The 22,185-nt window shown below is 39.0% G+C and overlaps 1 protein-coding gene across 3 annotated transcripts in view; it reads right to left on the bottom strand.

Annotated features, from left to right (window-relative positions):
• LOC122782180 (glutamate receptor ionotropic, delta-1-like) overlaps positions 1-22,185 on the bottom strand; it is a 200,437-nt gene that overhangs the window by 15,566 nt on the left and 162,686 nt on the right. For all 3 annotated transcript variants that reach the window (XM_044046425.1, XM_044046424.1, XM_044046426.1), the window contains 5 exons: positions 15,752-15,925; positions 12,886-13,047; positions 12,387-12,506; positions 1,988-2,089; positions 393-590 (listed from right to left, as the gene is read on the bottom strand). In XM_044046425.1, the coding sequence (XP_043902360.1) occupies positions 393-590; positions 1,988-2,089; positions 12,387-12,506; positions 12,886-13,047; positions 15,752-15,925 (756 nt within the window). The remainder of the gene's footprint in view (positions 1-392; positions 591-1,987; positions 2,090-12,386; positions 12,507-12,885; positions 13,048-15,751; positions 15,926-22,185) is intronic.

The following is a 22,185-nucleotide window of genomic DNA, read 5'->3' as shown; positions in this document are numbered from 1 at the left end:
GTAAGACATTCCCATTTAAACATTTCCTAAAATATCACATTAAAACATTACATTAATTAGAATGAGACATTTTTGCACACACACCAATTAGTGATAGTGAGTTTGACCTCTGCATTTAACCCATCCTTATTACACACCAGTAGTGAACACACACAAGGGGAGCAATAGCAATATCTAAATACTGTATATCAAAGGCTCAGTCTATACCTTTGTCAAACTATTGAACTCCTTCAGACCCACCTCAGTAAATTAACGGAGGAAATGCATTTTATTTAAATTTTTTTCTTTCTACTTTACTGACCTCCAAGATTTGGCAGCCATTTCATTGCAAAACACTGTGGCTGATTTGGACTAAAATCTGGACACACACACAACAACGAAAACACACTAACCTTGCCGATGAGATCCCCAATCATCCCATTCCAGGATCCATTAGGGAGTGCTGAGCCGTACTTCCCATCTCCAACTTGGTAGACGTCATACTTGAAGCCCAGGAGTTTAGCAAGGGCATCCAGAACATCTATTGAGAAACCCTTGTATCTTTTGGGTTGACCCAGAATGTTTTCTGCCACCATCACAAAAGGTTCCTCCTGTTTGAACACATATGGTACAATTACAATATGCCCTTAAATGGTAATTTAAGGGCAAGGGAGGTATTCACCAAAATAATATAGACATAATAATAATGCTGAGATATGTGAAAGTGCATGGACCAAGATTTAGCATCTGACTTGGGGGGAAAAAGTAGTCGAGTAGTATCTTTACTTTTAATCTCAGACATGTCATTTATCAAGATGCTCCATAATGTCATCTGGGCCAGACTGGTAACTGAGGTCTGGACACATTCAGTCATCTTAAGAACTTCTGGGTGACACTTTTATGAAGCACGCTGAAGGTGATCTAAGTTAAACTTCAACTTTTTAAAATAGTTTTCCTGAGATACTGTTGGCCTGTAACACATGGTGCAATGACAACTGCTATGGTCCATTAATGTGGAAAACGGCGTTGTGAATTGATTGCCCCAAACATGGTTTGTCAACTGTCAGGGCAGAATTAAATGGACGGAGGAGGAGTTAAAAAGACTTGAAGTCAGGGAGAAAGGGATGGAGAAAAAAGGTTAAGTGTTAAAGCGGGCAGGGGCAAATAACTTGATTAAGTGACACTGCCAGGAGAGAGCTGAGAACGATTATGTGAATAGATATGGTGCAGGTAAATCATGTGTGAAGAAGAGGGAAAAACAGAAAGTGAAAGGAGTCAAGTGAGATGGAGAGGAAGAGGGAATTGGGAGTTGGTGAAGTTAGTTTAAGAAAAGATGCTGCAGTGTGTGATTGATTTTTCTCAGCTCGCCTATGCTTTAGATTCACAGACCAAGACTGAGAAGAGGACCTTATATTCCCTTTTCCAAGAGAGAAAATGTCAGGTGTTATAAACAAACGCTGTCAAGCTGACTATAAGAGGTCCACTTCTAAAAGAGTATGTGTTGTTCCTGTCAGGTTCACGTTTGTCTTTGATAACACCTCACTGAACCCAGTCCAACACTAAACTTTGAAGGCGGCTTGTGTTTATACATATAAAATATTAAATAATGAACATAGCACAATAAATGTTTGTGTATTCCCATGTTTTTAAAATCAGAAATACATTTAATAAAACATTCCCCGCTTCTTTTTCCACTGTTGTCCACCTTTAATCAGGGAATAATCTGAAGTTAACTTTTAGGAGTCTTCTTACATAGAGCTTAACACTGCAAATTAGCATTGATGAAAAATAAAGGTATTAGTGTATTATTTTTATATGTGAAAAGGATTTACATTTGTTTGTGTTTAGATGTAGTTCAGTGAAAAACTAATGTTTCATCTGTAGGAGTAATGAGCAACCTCATGAATATGTTGATGTGCTTGCTCGCTTCCTGTGGTGTTAGTTTTCTTACAGATATTTGCCTACACAGGTCAAGTTCTAATAGATTCAGTGTACTCCCACTACTTACCAGCAGTGTAACAATCTTGAGCGTCACTCCCTGCATACCGCTCTCTATCCGATTTTCCTTTAGGCTACCATTCAAACCACGGGTAGAGTCCCAAGACGCCAGCTATTATCGGGGGAAAGAACAAAAAACAAGATAGGTGAGAAAGAGAGGGAGAAAACTGTGAAAGTCTTAAAGACCCAAAGGTCCCAAGCATCTCTGTTAAATGTCTGTCATCAACGTTATTAAAGAAGAGGCCACAAGTGAAGTAATCATCCAATTTACTATTTTGTGAGTCAGTTATTAGTGAGTCAACATTGGACTTGATTTACAACAACAATCAGCCATTTGCAGTGTTCACAGTTTGTAAACAACTAACAATGTAATTTACTCTACAGGTGGGGATGATAAAATTGCATTTGTACAAAAAAAAAACACATTAAAGCTCTAGCTTTACTAAAAACAAACAAACACTTAAGTTGATTGTTGAGGTATACTTATGCAACAACCATACTCCTTGGTTTTAGATTAAAAATAAGCATAAATTCTGCTCCAGGTACGCCTGCCGTCCAAACCACCCTGGAGTTTTAGATCCCTTAACAGGGAGAAATATAAAAATGCTGCAGGCTCTGTTTTAGTTTGAAAACTACAGGGCTGCATTTCAGCATAGATGGAGAAAAATGGAGAACTGCGGAAACAATGACACAGATACAGTACCTGCGAAAAGCTCCATTTAAACACTTTCGGTTTTTAAAACAAAAAAAACTTTTTTGGTCAGTACTCTCTGAAACTAAGTACATAACTTCAGAGGAGAGAGTCAACCTTCTGTATACACAAGCCTGCCTGCCCAGTGTGCCTGAAATAAGGCATTAATGACTCCTCATTTTTTCGGATCGACTTATCTGTCAATAAAGTCGAGGTCGAGGCGTTTGATGACGTCATCACGTTGACACAGTGGAGGAACACAGCTGTACGACAATGAGCAACTTTTATTAAAGTTCTCTGTGACATTAACAGCCAATATAGCAAAGAGAACCATGACTTCTCAAAGACAAACATAGGCTAATACCTTGAATTTTCAGGTCATTTTAAGTGCACAACAGAAAGTGATTAAGATCTAGTCTGGGCTACATGTGTACAGGAAGGAAACATCCAAAACCCCCTATCAAGGCTCAGTGTCCCCATCGTACCTATTCCCAGGGCCGATGGACTCGACGGCGTTGCCTCCACCCCTGGGTACACACCCCCACTGGGTACTAAACTCTCAATTAAATCAGAGGGATCACACAGAGAGATTGCATTGTGTACACAAGCGCACACACAGAGCGAGGGAAAACAAACACGCCACTTGTCGACTCCTCACACGACAGGTCGACTTGTGCCACTGACGTCGACGCGTCAGCTTTTCTGTTAATGCCCTAACATGACTGGCCATGTGATAAATGTTTTAGTATGGGCGCAGATTAGTTCTGAAACAGAGCTTATTTGCTCATCTGGATGCGGATATTGTGAAAACACTGTTTTTGAATGAGAACATAGTGGTATGGATTTAGCTTCATTCCAAGGTCGTAAATGGTAATATTCTGGGATCACGGCTCTCTGTCCTGAGCTCCTTATACCAGATGAACATTCACAAAGGCACACACCTCATACAGGAAAGATGACCTGAGGCAATCTTCTCATCGCACACTCTCACAGACATTTCTATATCAAACAGTTTTTTTTTTCTTTCTTCCACTCGCTTTGCAATATAGGTTTGCTACCAATGCTATAGAACAGAGCTGCGGGGAGATGCTTAGTAGACCAGTCGAAAGAATCACCCTCTCTCTCTGAACTGTGATTGGTTAAATTCTCCTGTCACAGGCGATATTTCTCCAAGGCTGAAAATGGAGGCTAGAGTAGATGCATAAGTCTAGTTATATCTTGGATCATTAAATTTTAAATATACTGGAAGGTTGTTCTGGAATTATTGAATTATAGTTTGAAATATTGCCATAATAATATACCCCAGTTTATCTATATACTATACACATTGGCTAAAGTTTGTTTCATTCCAAAGTCTCCCTCATTTTTAAAACTTTCTCTTCCGCACTGTCAACATTCTGAGCCATGTCCTAAGTTGCATAGCTGATGTTTGTTAAATTCTTAATCAGGGCTGCTCGCTGGACAAGGACTTTCAAGTATCTGACGCATCATTTTGAGTGGTATTTGATATTTGAGCTGACAGGACAAGGGTTGTGGCCCAAGGTCAAACAATGGGCCTTTCTGTTCTCATCCTGACACTGTTTCCCATAGAAACACAGTGTACTCCACAGAAAAGTGATGCACATTATAAAGCAGGCAGCCTTTAAAAGGTAAGCAGTTTTTTTTTTCTACTTAAACTCTTGTTAAATGACTCACTTGTTCTTGCTTTTCACTTTGGATCATTGGGTCCCTCCGATTAACAGGCATTCATTTTGTTACATGCAGTCTGACATTTCTATTAGATCCACTTGACTAGATACAACATCATTCATTTATCAAATGCTCCAAAACTACTGGTAAACACATTGCTTCTATGAAGTATGCATGCTGTATGTTACTACTGCCACGCTGTCACAGCACTAGTTCAAAATGGTGCAAGAGGAAAACTTCCTGTTGAATTAGCAGCTCCCATGACTCATCTTCACCAAGATCACTGAATGACTCTTGAGTCTCAAGAAGATGATTTTGGATGAACAGTTCATTATGAGGTGGAACTTTGTGCCAGAGATCAAACACTTCACCAGGAAGGGAGATGTTTTTTATGCTTCAAGATTCATTACAAGCCAAATGTTGCAACTTTGAACTCTGAACTCGCTCATGAAATATTGATTTCTGAGGTACTTTTACTTGATTGGACACAAGCAGCTTATCTCTCGCTCTCTCCTCGTTAAATTTCAGTGTTTTTGTAATGTTTTGTGTGGCTGCAGTCGAGATTGATGAGAAACACAAAATGAACAAAAGATCACGAGAAAACTTGAAATTACAAACACCTGTACAATCAGGAGTGAACAAATACTGCTGATATGCTGTGCAGCAACAAAGGCCTTCAACTGTGAATGAAACAGAGGCTTGTGCGGCGATGAAAGAGGGAGAAAAAGTAATAAATAAATAAGTGCAAAGTCTTTTGTTCCTCACAAACCCACTGGTGAGTAGGCCTCCAAATAATAAAACGAGTTAAGAGTTCCACAGCGTTGCTATGCATAGCTTCAATGCAGACTGATAGTGAATCGTGTTTAGAACCTGCCAGCTTGTGTGGGTGTGTATAAGCATGTTCTCCTTGTGCAGGATGTTACTCATGAAAAAGAACTCCTAAGGGTCTTTATCTAAGCACAGTGTGCATGTCAGTGATATGGTAATTAGTTGTTCCTGGAGCCACTGATTGTAAATATAATATGGAGTTACACAGTATGTGTTTACTTACCTTTGTGTGCTGAGAAGCAAAGGGGTTTCTGCACTGTATACAGCTCAGAAAAAATAAAAAAAAATAGAAAATGAGTTTGTTGTTGGCAGTAAACCTTGAGTCTACAGTATGTGGGTAATGAGTATAGTTAGGTAGAGTAGTGCTGCACAACCAAGCTTGCCTACTTTATCTTCATATCAATATGTGCAGCTGGGCCTGTTTGTGTGTTTGAGTGTGTGTGGGGAGGCACAACGTCAGTTCCCTGCTTCACGGCTATTTTCTCCATGAGCAACTTCGTCCTCAGTGAAAAAAAAACAACAACAACAACAGAGCAATCTCTGCTCTGTAAACTGAAGAACACTAAAGAGGAACACTTCTACTTCACAGAGCTTTGCACATCAACACACCACTGGGACAAGGTCACAAATAAAAGCCACACCACCTGCATATGAATGAACACTTGACTGGACACACTTGTCTGGTCTTTGATTACCTTTAAAGGTGTAACTTGTCAATGAATAAGCATTTAAATGTTATATTGTAAACAGATTTAATATCATCTAACAAACTAATATCTTACAAAAATAATAATGAAAACCAAATATGTGACTACCAAAGAGAATAGCTACACTGCCCTTTAGAGGACACTCACTCACTCACTCACTCACTCATCTTCTACCACTTTATCCTCCACATGAGGGTCATGGGGGACACTGGTGCCAGTCTCAGCTGACACCCTAGACAGTTTACCAGTCCATCACAGGGTCACATATAGAGACAAACAACCTGCACTCTCACGGTCAATTTAAAGTGTCCAATTTGTCTAATCCCCAAATCTGCATGTCTTTGGACTGTGCGAGGACACCGGAGAACCCGGAGACATGAGGACAACATGCAAACTCCATGCAGAATGGCCCTTGTTCCGACCGGGTCGCAAACCTGGGTCTTGTGTGCTAACATCAACTGTGTCTTTAGAGGACACACAAATGCCAAATCTTAGCTTATTTAGGATTTTAGGATTAGATACATCTGTAAATACACAGAGCAATCTGTCACCAAGAGTGCCCATAAAGTGCACTTCAAGTGACATCACACATTAACTTGCTTCTAATCTCCACTAAGGATTGTAGAACATCCAGTTTCAAAAGTCACACAAACAGCAAGGCTGCAATTACAGTGATGGTTATGACGCTTAATACCCCAAAATAATGATCTGTAATGGGGCAGAATAAATGCCAATTACTGTTTGAAAATGACAATGGGATGGAAAGGAAATAGCCCGGGATTCATTGCAGCACAACTGCTCAATTACAGTATCTCCTGCAAATCACAGGAAGGACCGGGTTCTCTTTCATGCAACCAGTTAAACTGCGTCATTATAGATGCAGAACTATAGTTTGAGTGCAGTTGCAGCTATTCTGCCTTTTTCCCCCTTCTGCCAGCTCAGTCCATCACTTGCTTCCATATCGACGAGCCCATCATGCTGCCAAGTCTCTTATTGACCCACACTGCTTTGTCTGCCACATAACTCTATTGACATGTGCGTGTGCTCAGTATATTGTATGCTGCATCATAACTTTCTACCCCGTTTACTGCTTAAGTCATGGTGTCTCTGCATGTGTCAGAAAAATGTACTATCTTTGTATTTTTGCTTTATTTGACAGTGACATTAGAGCAAGAATGGAAAAGGATAGAGGAGAAAGGAGATGCAGCAAAAGTGTTTGAAGTGTACCAGGTGCTATTGGAATTTCCCAGAAGACCACTATTATTCTTACCAAATGTATATTTAACTATATCGGCTATATATTTTACTGTGTCTGCGTAGAGTGCCACATACTGAGTAGTACATACTGTCCTGTATGTTGTAGGCTAGATTGGTGACAGATGGTATTATAAATGAGCTTGCCCTTTAAATTTGTCAAAAAAGAGACATCTGTCCTGAAATACTAGAGAAGAGAGCTGGCCAGCCCTGCACTAGTCAAGTGCTCTACAGATACAAGCGGCAGGAATGGCGTTCCGTAGCACTATATTAGACACAGTAACAGAATAAAGTCTTGAAAAATTGAGTTGAGGGGCAAAAGAAATTTGCGAAAAGGAAAAGAAACACAAGAGAATGATATTGGATGAGGTGGCTTCATTCTTCTATCGAAGTGACATCACTCAATTTAATAGAAAAATACTGTGAAATGAAAGTGCTAAATGACTACGCTCGGGTTTTTTTTTCCTTTCCCCATGCCTTTTCTGTGTTACCTTGAAGAATATCTGTGTCATTTTATATGGATCGGTGCAGTAAACAAGAGTCAGAGTTATGCTCCATCCTCTTGTCTGTTTGAGACTAAATTGTCATGATTCAAAAAGACTGTACGCAGGCGCTAAACAAAAAGACTGTAATGTCTGCTGCTTTTCTGCAGATCCAGATGAAATATCATTGAACAGTCTCACAAGTAGCATTTGAAACGCAGAGGGATTTAAGCTTTCCACTCCTGCGAACATATCAGTTCTGTTTTCAGCTCATCACCTCCACTTATGAACTAATGAATTTTGCTTACTCCATCTCATGTGTTGAGAAAAACAATGAGCAGGTGGCACAGGGTGATGCTGTGCATTTAATGAACGTCATGAGGTTGTTGGGTTTCTTTTTTTCTTGAGGGATGTGGAGCGATACTGCCAATCAGAACAAGTATGACTGGATCCTGTCAGTTGAACAATTAGAGTTAACTCTTCTGAGAAAAAGGAAACATATTTACAGCTCAATACATTGTTGTATGTTACAAAATAACATTATTGCTGTAATTTAGTCACATACATTCACCAGTTTATTGCGTTACAGCTGATATGGAAGTGATAAAAGGAGTTTTAAGCCCTTTGCTTGTTTTAATGACGTCGACTGGCAACAAAGGAGTTCCAAAATCAAGGTATCTGGCACTGCTACAGTCGCCGGTTTAATTAAATATGAAAATCATATAGAGGCCGGTTCCGATAAAAAAAATAATCCGTGCGAATGTACAAGTGTTTAATTTGTCTCCAAACATGTGCACACAAAAATAATACGCAAGACATGATAAGAGCAAAGAAGCACAGGGAACTCCAGTGGGAAACCAGATACACCGTGCACATGCTTATAACTGAGCAGTAAACGGCTTTTCAGACTTAGGAAACATGTGTCTGATGTCTTAGTTTAAGCTTTGTTTTACTTTTAACTAGTGTCTGGCCTGAAGAGAGGCCAGGACGCCAAAATTACATTTGTTAATGTTACAATTTTTCATTGACACACTACTTGCATGTGTTTACAGGCCTGTAATGTTTGCTCCAATGCGGTGGCGTTGATGTCCTATGTCAGTGACGGGCAGTGGGGCTGAATAATTAATTGAAAGCCAAATTGTGTGTTAATATATAATTTTAGATGAATTATTGTCTTGATCTATGCACATCTTATGCTGCAGACTGAAGGGAACATCTTTGTTTCACACAGACCTGCACACATATCCCACAGAAATCACTTTAAATATGTTTTTCGAAATGAAAATGAGAATAATGATGTAAAAATGACCATTCCTCTGATATTGTGAATCATATCGCGATTGCAATTCCAGTCAAAAATAATCACAATTACATGTTTATTGAAAATCTAATGGGCAGACATGACCAATGTAATGTTGGCTATTCAGTTCTGTTCACCTCTGTGACAGACACAAGCTTGAACATGGGAGTGGTCATGCCTGCCTTTTCTGTGTTCATTTAATGCAGGATGTAGAAATGTTATTTTCTGGTCCAACTGGTAAAACAACAGGTGGCCGCTGTGAAGCCAAAAGCTATACATCAATGCCCGGTAAATTAATCACTGGATCAACTGGCCCATCAACTCCCTCAGGATCTATTGTTGGCAAGGGAGGGAGTGTCCTTTAGAGACTGTTTAATAAAACTTCAGCTTGACAAGTCAGGAGAAATTGCATTTTGGAATGGGACAAATATGAGCTATCAACAACTGCAGTCTTATATGTATGTTATGTGACACATGGAGCTCATGTGAATGAAAAACATCACCATCATCACTTGAATCATTTCTTGTGCCAGAAAACCATATGTGAGCTGGCTCTGTTGATACATAGATCAATGTTTGGCCTGGTTTTTGAAAGTATGGATTTGGTTCGATTCAGGAGAAACATTGGCACTGGTAGCACGTGTACTGCTGTGTGTACATGTGAGATGAATGGATCACCACAAAATCTAGGGGAAAAATAAACTTATGTGGCTGATTTTATTGCTTGTATCTTTAAGACCATGATGGCAAAGTCACATGTGTCACATGTCTTATGACTTATTATCCGACAGATGCTTTAAAAGCAGATGCTTTAAAAAACCCTAATGGATGTCATTAGTGTATCACGGTGTGCTGTATATAACATTTAGTTTTACAAAGAAAAAATCTACTTTGATGTATTGTGATTTTGAGAATTCTGAGCTTCACAAGCAGACGTGCAGCACTCGGGGAATATTTATCCTATATAAAAAAAACCAACACAATAATATATAATATTGCCAATCTTGTGATGGAGGACATGTTCAGAGATAATTACTGCATGATGCATTCACAAATGTTTGGCTTGGAGGAACAATTACATTTAAATGAATTGACTTTTCTCAATAAAGATCTTTGCGCAAGCTGGAAGTCATTAGCAATATCTGCCTAGATACGAACTGACACATCAATAAGAGCAAACTGGGGAACCAAAACAACAACAGCAACATTGATCACTCTGTAGCATCACCGGATGGTGGAGAAAACTCACAGTAGCCATCCAGGAAATAGTATTTCAGTCTTCATTACAGTTTCTAAACAGAAAGACGCCTCATCTAAGAGCCATCAGGCTGGGGAGAAAATGGACTGAATGCAGATAAACGATGATGGAGAGGGAGGAAACCAGTGCTGAAAAATGAGGAGGAAGGCTCGGGGGAAGAGGAGAAGTGAGCAGAAGAAGATGGCGTAAGGGGAAAAGAAAAAAAAAAAGAGAGCGGCGAAAGAAACAAAATGAGGAGGCTCTAAGGGGAGGATGTGGGTCAGGGGGTAGAGCAGGATGTGCAATCACAGTCAGACACCATTCGAAAAAACAAAGCACAACAATGATCAGGGAAGCATGTACTCGCTGTCATTTCTTTACGGTGCATGTTTTTTCACAACACATGACAGAGAACATGGTTAATGTATTTTGTTATAGAGAAACAGAGAGATGAGGGACAAGAATCTGAACATTTTCTCCCAGTAAATGGTTCTGTCAAGTTCGTGAGGAGACACACAGGCAGACATGCCACGCAACGAACAACAACACCAAATGTGTTTGGCATCCATTATCCGGCTTTGCTGTTCCTTTTCCCCCTCTAATGATTTTGAGATACAAGCCCCCACATGTTCATGTGCTCCCTGGCCTCTGTTCTCTTTTTGCCTGGCTGTTAGTGTCTGCAGGTCCAAATCAGTGGGTACAAGGCAAGCTTGTAAAGATCCATTATTAAAGTTTTGTATCATTTTGTGACTCGGCTGGCGGATGGAAATGGGTCTGTGGCAAATTAGAGGAAAAAACAAACAAAGAATGCACTAATATCCATATCACAGAAGTGGTTATTTAACGTGCTGTGCTTTGGTCCTCAATATACTATTGGGAGATTCAATAGTAAGAAGCTGAAGATGTGTTCTCGCAGAATGTGATGATGTAACACTTAAGACTGTACAGGTTGGATCTTTCTTTTATTTGTTACCTGTCTATATTATATGTGAGTAAACACAGGGTCTATCTCTCTTCTGCTAGCTAATGTTAATGGCCACATTATGATGAATTGGCGTCATGATTTCAGTTAGGCTAAGTGGTGATTAAATCTTCATTACCGCTTCTGGTCAGTCCTGCTCTACATAGATTGCCAAGAAACGCAATTTCTCTTCATTCTGCAAGAAGTCCCTGACTGAATCAGGACATCCACAGCAACAAACAAATTACAGCTCAGAGAGGAGAGCACGAATAACAACCTCCATCTCTCACTTCAGCTCTGCGACACTCAGAGCTCAAACAGGTTCCACCGCTTACTCAACATGAGCACAACATGAAACAGTCGGTTCTCAACACATTACCACAGCTAGTATGCATGTTAAAACAAACCCTGGTATGCAAACTCAAAATATTGTCATGTACAATTAGAGGCAACTAATAAAATATGTTTTTTAACTCTGTGCTAGATGACAGTTTACAATCCAAGATGGGTGATACGGTGGAATGGAAGGGTAGAGTTGTGAGATGTGGTTAAATCTGGAGCTCCAGTAGAGGGCACCATCATACCTGACACACCAGTAGAAACTGTTAAACTCCCAGTAATCAGGGATCAGACCTTACAGTCCTACACCTTATGTCAGACTTAAATTCTGATAGTGCCTACCATAGGGCCATGCTCTTCCCTGTTTGTAAATGAGGTAAACTTGAGATGTACTGCATCTACTTGACAACAGGTTTGAAAAAAATAACTATTAGGGAAGAAAAAAACACCAACGGTCATCAATCCTGAAGACTAAAATGGGCACTTAAACTGAAGAGAATTGCAGGGGGCCTTGAGCTAACGAGATACTGTTCATTTTTTCACATTTATTTCTCTACTCTCACAGTAAGTGGTCACACTTAGACAATGTCTAAGTAAAGCCATTTTCATCAGTGCTTTCACAATACCTGCTGTTTCCCGACCACCTACAGAAAAAAAACACAGTTACGTAATTCTTTGCAAAATCACATCCTCTATCACAGCGCTCCTTCAGTATACAGACAGTATAGAACGGGTACACACCGCAGCTGCTTTGTGAAATAACACATGAAATGGCACTATGCTGTTAAGTATACATTATGCCTGTATGTACAGCAGCTATGTGGTTCTAAAAAAACTCTTGACACATAAGATTATTGTTTTTGCTTGTATCTCGCACCATGAGAGCCAAAAAAGACGAGCAGAAATGTGAAATATTCTTACCCTTTTCACATCTTTCCCAAATGTCTCACTGTAGCTGGTTCCCAGAATCTCAAACTGAACATGTGAGTTTGAGCCTTCAGCGCGGAAGTCCATCTGTCCTGTTAGTCCACTGATGCGTCCCTGTAGCAACACCAACCAGACAGTTTACTTCCTGTTTTTATTTACTTTTTCCTCCTCCAAGCATTCATTAGTAAATGCAAATGCATGCACAATACATCATTCATTGATCTCACCAACTTTCCTCTCACAAGCATTGATAATTCATACAAGAGACATTTGAACTTTTAAACTTGAGGCGGAGTTTTCATCACTAATCATACCACAGGATTTATGCAAAGTATTCCGTAAATGTTTAATTGAATGATATAATAGTACTACCAAGAGAAACATAAATAGTGTTTTGCTGCTGCAAAGTGAAAAATCCGCTTTCAATGCAGCCATTGTTTCAATAATACGATGGAGAAGGTTACAGAAAAAGAAAGAGGTCAACCGTAGGTACCTTTTGGATTGTGTCCAGCATAGACCATCCACCATTCCATGGCTTAGTGGACTTCCTAATGCAGTTAAGGCTGGCCATACTGTGCCATTTCCTGTCCTCCAGTTTCCTGTAGAAGGCATTGGCCAGCATCAAAACACTGTCGTACAGGTAGAGGTTGGACACCTGTAGTGGGAAAACAAAAAAGAAAAAACAAATAAACAGGCCATTTTTATTGCTGCATCTTGGGTTTTGTGCTGTGCAACACATATGGAACACTATACTCTGAAACCGAATTGTTGTCAAGAGAACTTTTTTTTTTTTAAGTTTTTGTATCACTCGGATCCACAGCGAAGCTATGAGCATGACGTAATGACACAAATATAGTTGTCTTTCTGTCTAGTTTGAAGTTGGATGGAAAGAAAAAGAAATCTTGCAAGTAAATACAAGTCTGTCTCCTCACTTGCAGTGAGAATCAGAAGTTTTAGGATGACTGTCAACCTTTTTCTTTTCCTTTTTTATCTGTCACTGTCATGGCCGCCTTCCGTTGGCAAGATGAAAACACAGTTTTGACACAGTGGCAACTCTGCTCTGTTTGTCCATGTGTTTACACGTATACAATAACAATCGTGGGCTTGAACCAATTATTAAGTCTCTGAAATGGTAGAAAAACAAACCACTGTAATATCATGAAAGAGTGATTATAGAGTTTTGATGTGTGAGTGAAAATAAAGGCAGAAAACTAATTATTTCCAGTTCAATCATTGTCCTTCTAATGAGTTTCAGAGCTGCCATCAGCTCAGTTGTTGTGCTCCAACTGCAGCGCATTCTGTCATAAATAATGCAGCTGTGTTGGAGTGACAGTGGATCTGATCGAACCTCTGGGTCAATTCAAGTAAAATCCTCCCACTGAAGAGGACCTATGGAAGCAATACAGGCTGCCACTCCAGGTATTCACTGTCTGACACATTTGGACTTAAGTCCAACCCTCTTAATGGTGTGAAAGGTCATTTTGCGGTGATTTCTGCAGGTCAAATCAAAGTTTGTTACAAGAACTAAAGCAATGTGTTCTCCCCTTTGTTAGATTCTAATGAATTAACCATTCAGATGAAGGCAGTAACTGCCACTACCCTATATTTAAGCCTCTTTCGTGTGAATTATTAAGAACTGTGGGTGCATGCACCACATGGTTCTGCCATCTGTCCAGAGAATGGATAAAAACGAAAGTGAACGTTTCAAAGGGGGGCACAGCAGTTACACTCCAGATGGATTGGGCAAAAGAGATAAGTCTAGTAAAATGGAAAATGGTTTGTATTTATAAAGCACATTTCCAGTCATGTATGCTTTGCCATTCATTCATTCATAGAATGTATCCATATGCTGCACTTTTCTATTACACATCATTCATATACTGCCGGCAAAGGCTGCACGGCCAATTTGGAGTTCATTAATTCGCCTAAGATAACTTCTGCATATGGACTGGGGGAGCCAGGAACTGAACAAACTACCCTCTGATTACGACCTTCTGTATTTACTTATTTGCTACTTATTATTTTGAATGGAAGGTAATAACTTTGAAAAGAAAATAATAAGTGGTAGAAAGAGGGAGGTGCCTGGGAACGTCCAAACAAGGCAATGGCATTGTGTTACAGAAATACCAAAGCTGTAATGGTGCTGAAACGGTGTATCTAATCTGGAATTCAAATCTGCATTTAACTCATCATATTTAAAAACCAGCAGTAGGCAGCACTTATCTGTGCCCAGGGAGAAACAGGGGTTGGGTACTTTGCTCAGGGGCTCCCCAGCCCTTGAGCCATCCTGACATTTGAGCTGGCAACCCTCGGATACAAGCCTAATTCCTTTCCACTTGGCCATGGGCTGCCATTTATCATCATAATTTTAGGTTCAGACAAATCATAAACACAAACTGTGAAGAATACACTGTTTTTTTCCTGCTATAGAAACATTTCTCATTATGTATTTAACACATAATGTAATATTTTTCCTTAGCATTATACGTTGTATACAGTAAGTGATTCTGCACTTAGATAAAGACACACATTTATTAACGTATTTTTACTGTTATATTTTACTTTATTCCCCAGCGACATAGAGCTGCAGTCATAATTAGATTCATGCACACTCTTGTTCACCATAATTATGCTACCTTAGGAATTGAATCTATATTCAGTTGCATGCATTCACTTAATATTTATATTCACGTGGCACTTAGAAGATGTCCTATAGCTGTATGCATATTATATCATGTAAAGTGTGTGATCCATGAGAGTCATGGACATAACCTTCAGTGCTTGACTGTACACAAGAAACACAACACATTTTCTTTTATTTCTAGTATTCTAGTTATCACTCTGCCTGATAAGAAGTATCTCTCTTGTTGGCTGCAGCTGCTTGAGAAGCTTTCTGGCTGTTCCTAAAGCTCAAAGTCGAGCAGAAACGCTTTGGAAAACAACAAAGAAGAACCTTGTTAGGCTAATGCTCAATGCAACCTCATCCATCATATTACTTGCATGTTGCATATTCTCCATCCTCAGCGCTCAGTCAGAGGCTTTCACGTGTCCAATGGATAATTTCTTTTTCTAGAGTGAATTTTAAGTGGACTGGACATTTTCTTTGGATATTTATATATTAGATGATTTTTTTTTTTTTTTTAATATATTAATTGGACGAATGGATGGGATTAAAAACTATTTTTTATTTGAAAAGTAATGTTTTTGTACCTGACAAACATTTTAGCACTGCAAAGAGGGGTGGATCCTAATGAGTCCAAATACATAAATTAATTCCTTTAAAGGACGTTTGATCACATCTAACAGCACCACATATTATTTCATTAGCATACAGTTTAAGGCCTTTTTTTTTGGTTTACCTCCAGCGATTGCAGATAGCCTTCCTGTGGGTCACAGAGCAGGGAGGAGATGCGGTGATTGTTCCTCATGCAGCGAACGTTTGTGTCCCTCCACAATGGGAAGATCTGACGAATGATGGTCATCCGGCCTAGAGAGCTGTGAACAAGCTCCATGATGTCTGGATCACTCACCTCCTGAAGATGAAAATGAGAAAAGTCATCATTAAAGCTGTACTTTCTAATGTCTAAATAATAAAACACATGTCTGTGGCATTTAAACCATTGCCAAACGAGTTCACACAGTCCTGGTTAAACACCTCCTCACCACTCTCTCAGCATTTCTCTATATAGCTGTGTTTCAGTCAGTGGTATTCCTGCACTCTACACTGTAGGTAATGCATTTTAGGTCACAACTGATGCAACAGCTATATATACAGTATATATATAGCACTGGTAAAGTGGATTAATGGCAAAAAACACCCATGAGCATCCATGAAAGCTAAACTGCTAACTGTGACCTGTTAAAAAAAAAGACACCTAGTCACTCTGTAGGGCTGCACAATCAGATTTAATTTACAATCTCAATTTTGGCTTGTCATGTTTAAATAAACGTGTTGTCTGTTAATTTGACCCCTTGACCCTTGACCCATGAAGAACTCCCTAAACGACTCTCTTGACTACTTGCCTACATGCACAAATGACAGCTGTTGTTGTTCCTGTTTCCTGAATGCAGTCTGGGGTGATAGAAATTCCACATTGGCGCTTTTATGAGTCTTTCCCTGTATTACAATGGTGCGTTTGTGCACTGGGGAATCGTGACACAAGCCGTGAATGTTTGAAACCAGTTTTCTGAGTGGAAATTAGTGACTTGTGAAACAAAAACCTCCGTGGGGTTTGTGTTGGCAGCGTCAACTTCTTTAGCAATTAAAATATAAGATGGCACGCAGGGGGCTACAGAGCAATCAGTTTTGAGACAAAGGGAGGTAAAGTGAGGATAATTCAGCGAAATTGGGGACAACTGGTTGAGGCTTGGGTTGCAAAACAAACAACAACTTGGGCTCAACTTGATTCTTAATTCATTTTTAATTGTTTGTTGCTGTTTGAAAGACAGTGCACATTAACAGTGACCCTTGAAAGCTTAATTCACACATCACTGCTGTCACAGTGGTAGTTTGATATGAGATGAGTCTATAATTTAAGAATGAATACTACATTTAACAAGAAACATTTTTGTAGCCAAGTTTGTAATTGAATTTAAAGCTTTTTGTGCCACACACTTCTTTGTCAAATTACTCATATAAAGCTGTGTCTCGACTGTTGGCACATCTTTATTATTTGTATGTGAAATTTAATGTGGTGAAGCCCCGACGATCAAAGTTGTTTATCTGTCCTGGTGTTTTTGCTTAGGACCGTATAATGTGTGAAATCTGAAATTAGAATTTATTGTTCAGAAAAAAATCCTGTTATCGACCATTTAATGAGCATTTCATGTAGAGCCTTCCAATGATAGCGCAGGTGACCTTTGACCCTCTTGAACATGGTAATGCTGTGGAGATTTGCCATGTTACGGTTCAGATCAATATTCATGAGGGAGTGAGAGCTGCTTTCTGGTCTCCAGGGCAGGACACTATGCGATGCTGAGGCAGAGACAGCGAGTCTCTTGGGAAACGATCGGTTCATATGCTATCTGACAATAAAATCATGAGATTACAGTCAGGTTAAAAGTCAAGCAGCTCTGGGCTGAATCTGTACTCTTTAATGGTTTTCCTGATCAGATAATCCTGATCCTTCCCCTTTGCATCAACCTCTTTGTTCTTAGTGCAGGTCTCTGTCCTCCATCACAGTTTGTTTCCTCTGGTTTGTGCCTTTTTATACTGCCTTTCTTCCTTCATGTATGTGCTTTTTAAATCTTATTATCTTGTCATAATTCTTACTTTGTATGCTTATCATATTTAGCTTACTGCCAGTCTTACTTTTTCATGGTATTTGTCTAAATTGTGGTGTCATTTTCTTGTGCTTTTCTGCCTCTTGGCTTGTGTAAAGGGGCTGGGCAATAATTTATTATTATTCTTTTGTCTTATATGTTCAGTATTATTTGCTTTAATTATGAAACACATTGATATAGCGATGTGTGATAATTCTAAATATTTCTACCTCAGATTTCTGCAATCTAACACTATTTTCTAGGTATTTTTTTGTTTGTTTTCTGCAAATAAAGCAATTCTAAACCACAATTATAGTTTTCTTAAAAAAACCTGAAGACGTCTTTTGCAATAATTCCCAACAATGATCTTTGAACCTTTTGACCGTGATAATCTATTTGACCATATCTCCCAGATCTATACCGGCATGTGTTGAACACACTTTCTTATTTATATTCATTAATTGTGAGCAAACTTGAATGAAATTACAACAGCCACTATTTCTATTAAATTGTGTACAGCATTTAAATCACTCCCCAGGCGATTCTAGCTCATCTAGTTTTATCCCTTGGCACTTTCTGACTCTTCACAGTCAGTCAGGTGGAAAGTTTGAATATTCATAAGTTCCCTTGACACATTAATCAGACAAATTATGCCTCATGGTTCACAGAGCTGAACCCTCACGTCCAAGCTAATAACTTCCTGTGCCACCCAGTCCAAGTGTTTTGTCATCACTGTGGGTAATATTTGTGTCGTAGCGTGACCCAGCGGTGACATTGACGAAATACATGCCTTTTAATTTCAAATTGAAGACCAATGCAGGGAATGTACAGACCATAAAGTCACAATTCAGACACCATTATGAGAAATGTTTTTCACTTGTATAACAGACATGCATAAATACATTTTGTCACCATTAGTGATACCGTTAGAGCAAATTAAGACCAGGTAGACCAGGTAGATCAAGACCTCTGACTACAGTGGTACTGGAAACACTAAAAAATTGTAAATGTGTACAGAACGTGGACACGTCTCAATATCATTTATAACAGAGGGATATGAATTGGTTGGATTATAGAATTACAAACTTTCACTTCAGTTGCTGACTTCTGAAAAAGTGAGCCATGTTTCAATAACAGCCGGCGACCAAAACGCATTCATCAAATCAAGTTCAGCAGACAGATGGGCTAAATTATCCTTCTTTGTGCTGCTCAGTCAATGTTATTAATCTGTCACCAGAAATAAATAAAAAATGACCCGTTATCATGACGGCAATTTAATTAGAAGTTAAGGGTTTGAAGCTGGAGGCAACAACATTGAGAAGTAACATAAGTCAGGGAGGAAGAACAAAGCAGAAAGTGTCGAACATTAATTGAGGTTACAGAGAATAACCCTTAAGCACTACTTTGCTTATTCAGGTATCTAGTGGTAAAGTGTCATATTGGCCTTTTGCAATTGCAAAACAAACATTACATCATAAAAATGATACATACAAAAGTATTTGCTGATTGGTTAGACAGGTTCAATTTTACACATATCGATCGCAATGTGTATTAAAACTATTTCTCTTTAGTATTTCCCCCAATAAATGTGGAGCTTTTAACTTGATAAACTCTGTATGTAAGTTTCTTGGCTCTTGGAGCTCAATAAGCTTCCACATATTTATATATTCCTGGTTTACACAAGCTACAAGGGAGTATCTTGTCACCGTATGACTGGTGTCTGGAGTAGCTGAGGTTTTTTGAGTTTCCCTCACTCAATGTGAGGGTCTAAGGATAGAGGGTGTCAATTGCTGTGCAGACTGTAAAGCCCTTACAACAGCAAATTGTGTTTGCGATGTTGGGCTATATAAATAAAATTGACTTGACTTCTCACCACCATCACCTCCATCTTCAGTGTTGAACCAGAGAGGAAGTTGAATCGTCAAAAATCTCAAGGAGGATTCGAGGGCAAAGTAGCCTCTAGAAATCCAACAAGATCATTGGAAAATAGCTCTTGGTTATTATTAGGTTGTATATATAAGTGACATTTAAAGGAACATATACTTGATTAAAGCTAAAATGTTGATAGAAGATACTGAATAACAAAGTCTACAATTTCATCTTTTGAATTTCATCTTCTTTTGCTTTTGTCTTGCAATAAAATGATAAAACACACGTAACAAAAACTACAATAGTAAAAACAACACAATATACAGTAAGAGTTAAAACACACTGAAATGGCCAGAATAGAGGGGAAATATTGTGGAGAACAGTTCTTGGTGCTTCAGATTACTGTGCAGTTGCAGATTTGCATCAGCATTAGTACAGTCAAAGTTTTGTGCCTCAGATCAGTTAGTTATATTAAGGATGATGAATCTGGGCTTTACTGGGCTTCATTAGCAATGCTCTCAAGTAGGCTGCTGGCAGTAAAGGCTGATTGGTAAAATAAACGTATAGGCTAACACAATTTTGTGGCACCTCTTTACATTACATCTCCAAGTAGTATAGCAGTAGGAACAACTTTTCTTTTCCCTTTTCTGTCAAAAAGGAAGCACTTTAAATGCAACTATAATGAAAGACATTATGTGGTCTGAGCAGCCAGAAATGCAACATCATTTCATGCCAAATTGCATTTCACTGCCTGGACTGCCTCAGAATAATCGTAGCTGTGTTATTCCAACCACTGTGGTGCACAAGGTTTGTTCTGAGGCGGAAAATCACCAGCAAAGTACAGGAACTTGGGCCATAATGATACATTAGAACACGGTTGTTATTTAGGATTAGATTGGCCAAATATAGTCATTTATTTTAGAGCACAGTGTAAAAGTGGAGGTCATGCAATTACGAAGCTCATTGTTAAGGAAACCAATTTAACTTCCTTAGTAACGTAGGAACATTCCTTATTGAGAGAACAGTGCAAACATAAGGTTGAGTGATTTAGACCCTGTTCAGGATGGATGTGAGACCTTAGCTGACATCTTCTGAACAGCAGTGGTTTAAATACTTTTTATTCAAATCAGCAAGTATGTGTTAATTTATTTGCAGCCACCATCATATGATTTCTCTTTTTTTTAATGATTCAAACTTTTTTCAATGATTCAAACTTTTTTCAGCACAAGGAAAGTTGATTTACTCAAGCTCCTCTTACACACACACACATGCACACACAGGCAGACAGCCTGATATTTACAATTAGACTCATTAAAAACATAATTCTGTTCCTACTAATTACGTGAGTGCACAGTCCTACTCAATGCGTTCTGACCCTGATTGGATGGATGTTAAAGGAATATTTCAACATTGGAAAGATAAATGACTATTAAAACTGGATCACAGAAATGTGAAATAATATTTGAAGCAAAAAAAAAACAGATTTTTGACAACTCAGTGGAAAACTGAGGGAGGGAAGCACAATCTTATAAAAACAATACTACTGCTATTCCAGCAATACAAAGCCACATGCAAATCAGTGAAGACTTCTTTTAATAATAAGTAGCATTATTGCTATGACAGAACATAATGTTCTTTTCTGGAGGTGGAGTGGATCTATTTAAATTGCATGTAAAGTGACTGACTTTGTCACCACACAGGAAAATGTGTTGCTAACCACCTGGCCACATTTGAATGAATAAAAAAATTGCTCAGTGCTAAACAATTAGTTTCTCCTTAAACTACAGCGTTTAAGGAGGAGTTATGCTAACGATGGCCCCAGTGCATCATCGAGCCATTTAACACGCTTAAAAACTCCTGAACAAAACAGTGGAGAGAAACTAATTCCAGATTGCTTTACAATCACTTTAATGGGACACACTGTGTGACATTTCTTCCCTCATCTGAAATGGATAACTGCTATGAAATGTAAATCAGGTGGTTTGTGAAGGGAGCTGTCTGTCTGTAATTCCTTTATAATTTATACATTGATTTATGACCATGACTATGGATGTCTCCTGTGGTTACCATTTGTGCATACATGACCAGACGAGATTTTTTTTTTTCCTTTTCTTTTAAATAAATACAATTTTATACATTATTTTGAATGAGGTATAAGCTAAATGGGAGCTGCCGTTTTCTTGTAAGTGGCCTCTCCCTTAATCCACTATCCTGCCCCATGGCCTACTGTGGTGCAGAATGCATCAGCAGAATAAAGTAACCAACTCAGTTGCTTGATAGGCAGATACCCCAGAGATCAGTCATATCATGACTGTCCTCCTCGACTCTTGTTTGTCACAGCAGGCACAGCCACCTAATCCATCAAACATTCTGAGGTGTCACCATCCTGCCTATGTAGGGAAAAAAAAAAAAAAAATCCTCCTGGGATGTGCAATCCATCTGAGTCCAGCAGACAGCATCAGATGCAGATAACCCTCTGTGTGCTTGCAGCTGCAGTACACTCATATAGTGAGTGGTTCAAGAAGACACATGCCTGCTTGTCATCCCAGCACTCCTCTGTCTGCTGTATTTTTTTCCTAAACTCCAATTTCAAACCCTTTTATTTCGGTTGTTTGTGTGGTGAATAAGTTTCATACCCTCAAGGTCCGCAAACTCAGAGCTT

This window comes from Solea senegalensis, linkage group LG15 (genome assembly GCF_019176455.1).
Source record: "Solea senegalensis isolate Sse05_10M linkage group LG15, IFAPA_SoseM_1, whole genome shotgun sequence".
NCBI classification, from domain to species: domain Eukaryota; kingdom Metazoa; phylum Chordata; class Actinopteri; order Pleuronectiformes; family Soleidae; genus Solea; species Solea senegalensis.
Note: the sequence above shows the minus strand (reverse complement) of the source record. Positions and strands in the feature narration are given on the sequence as shown.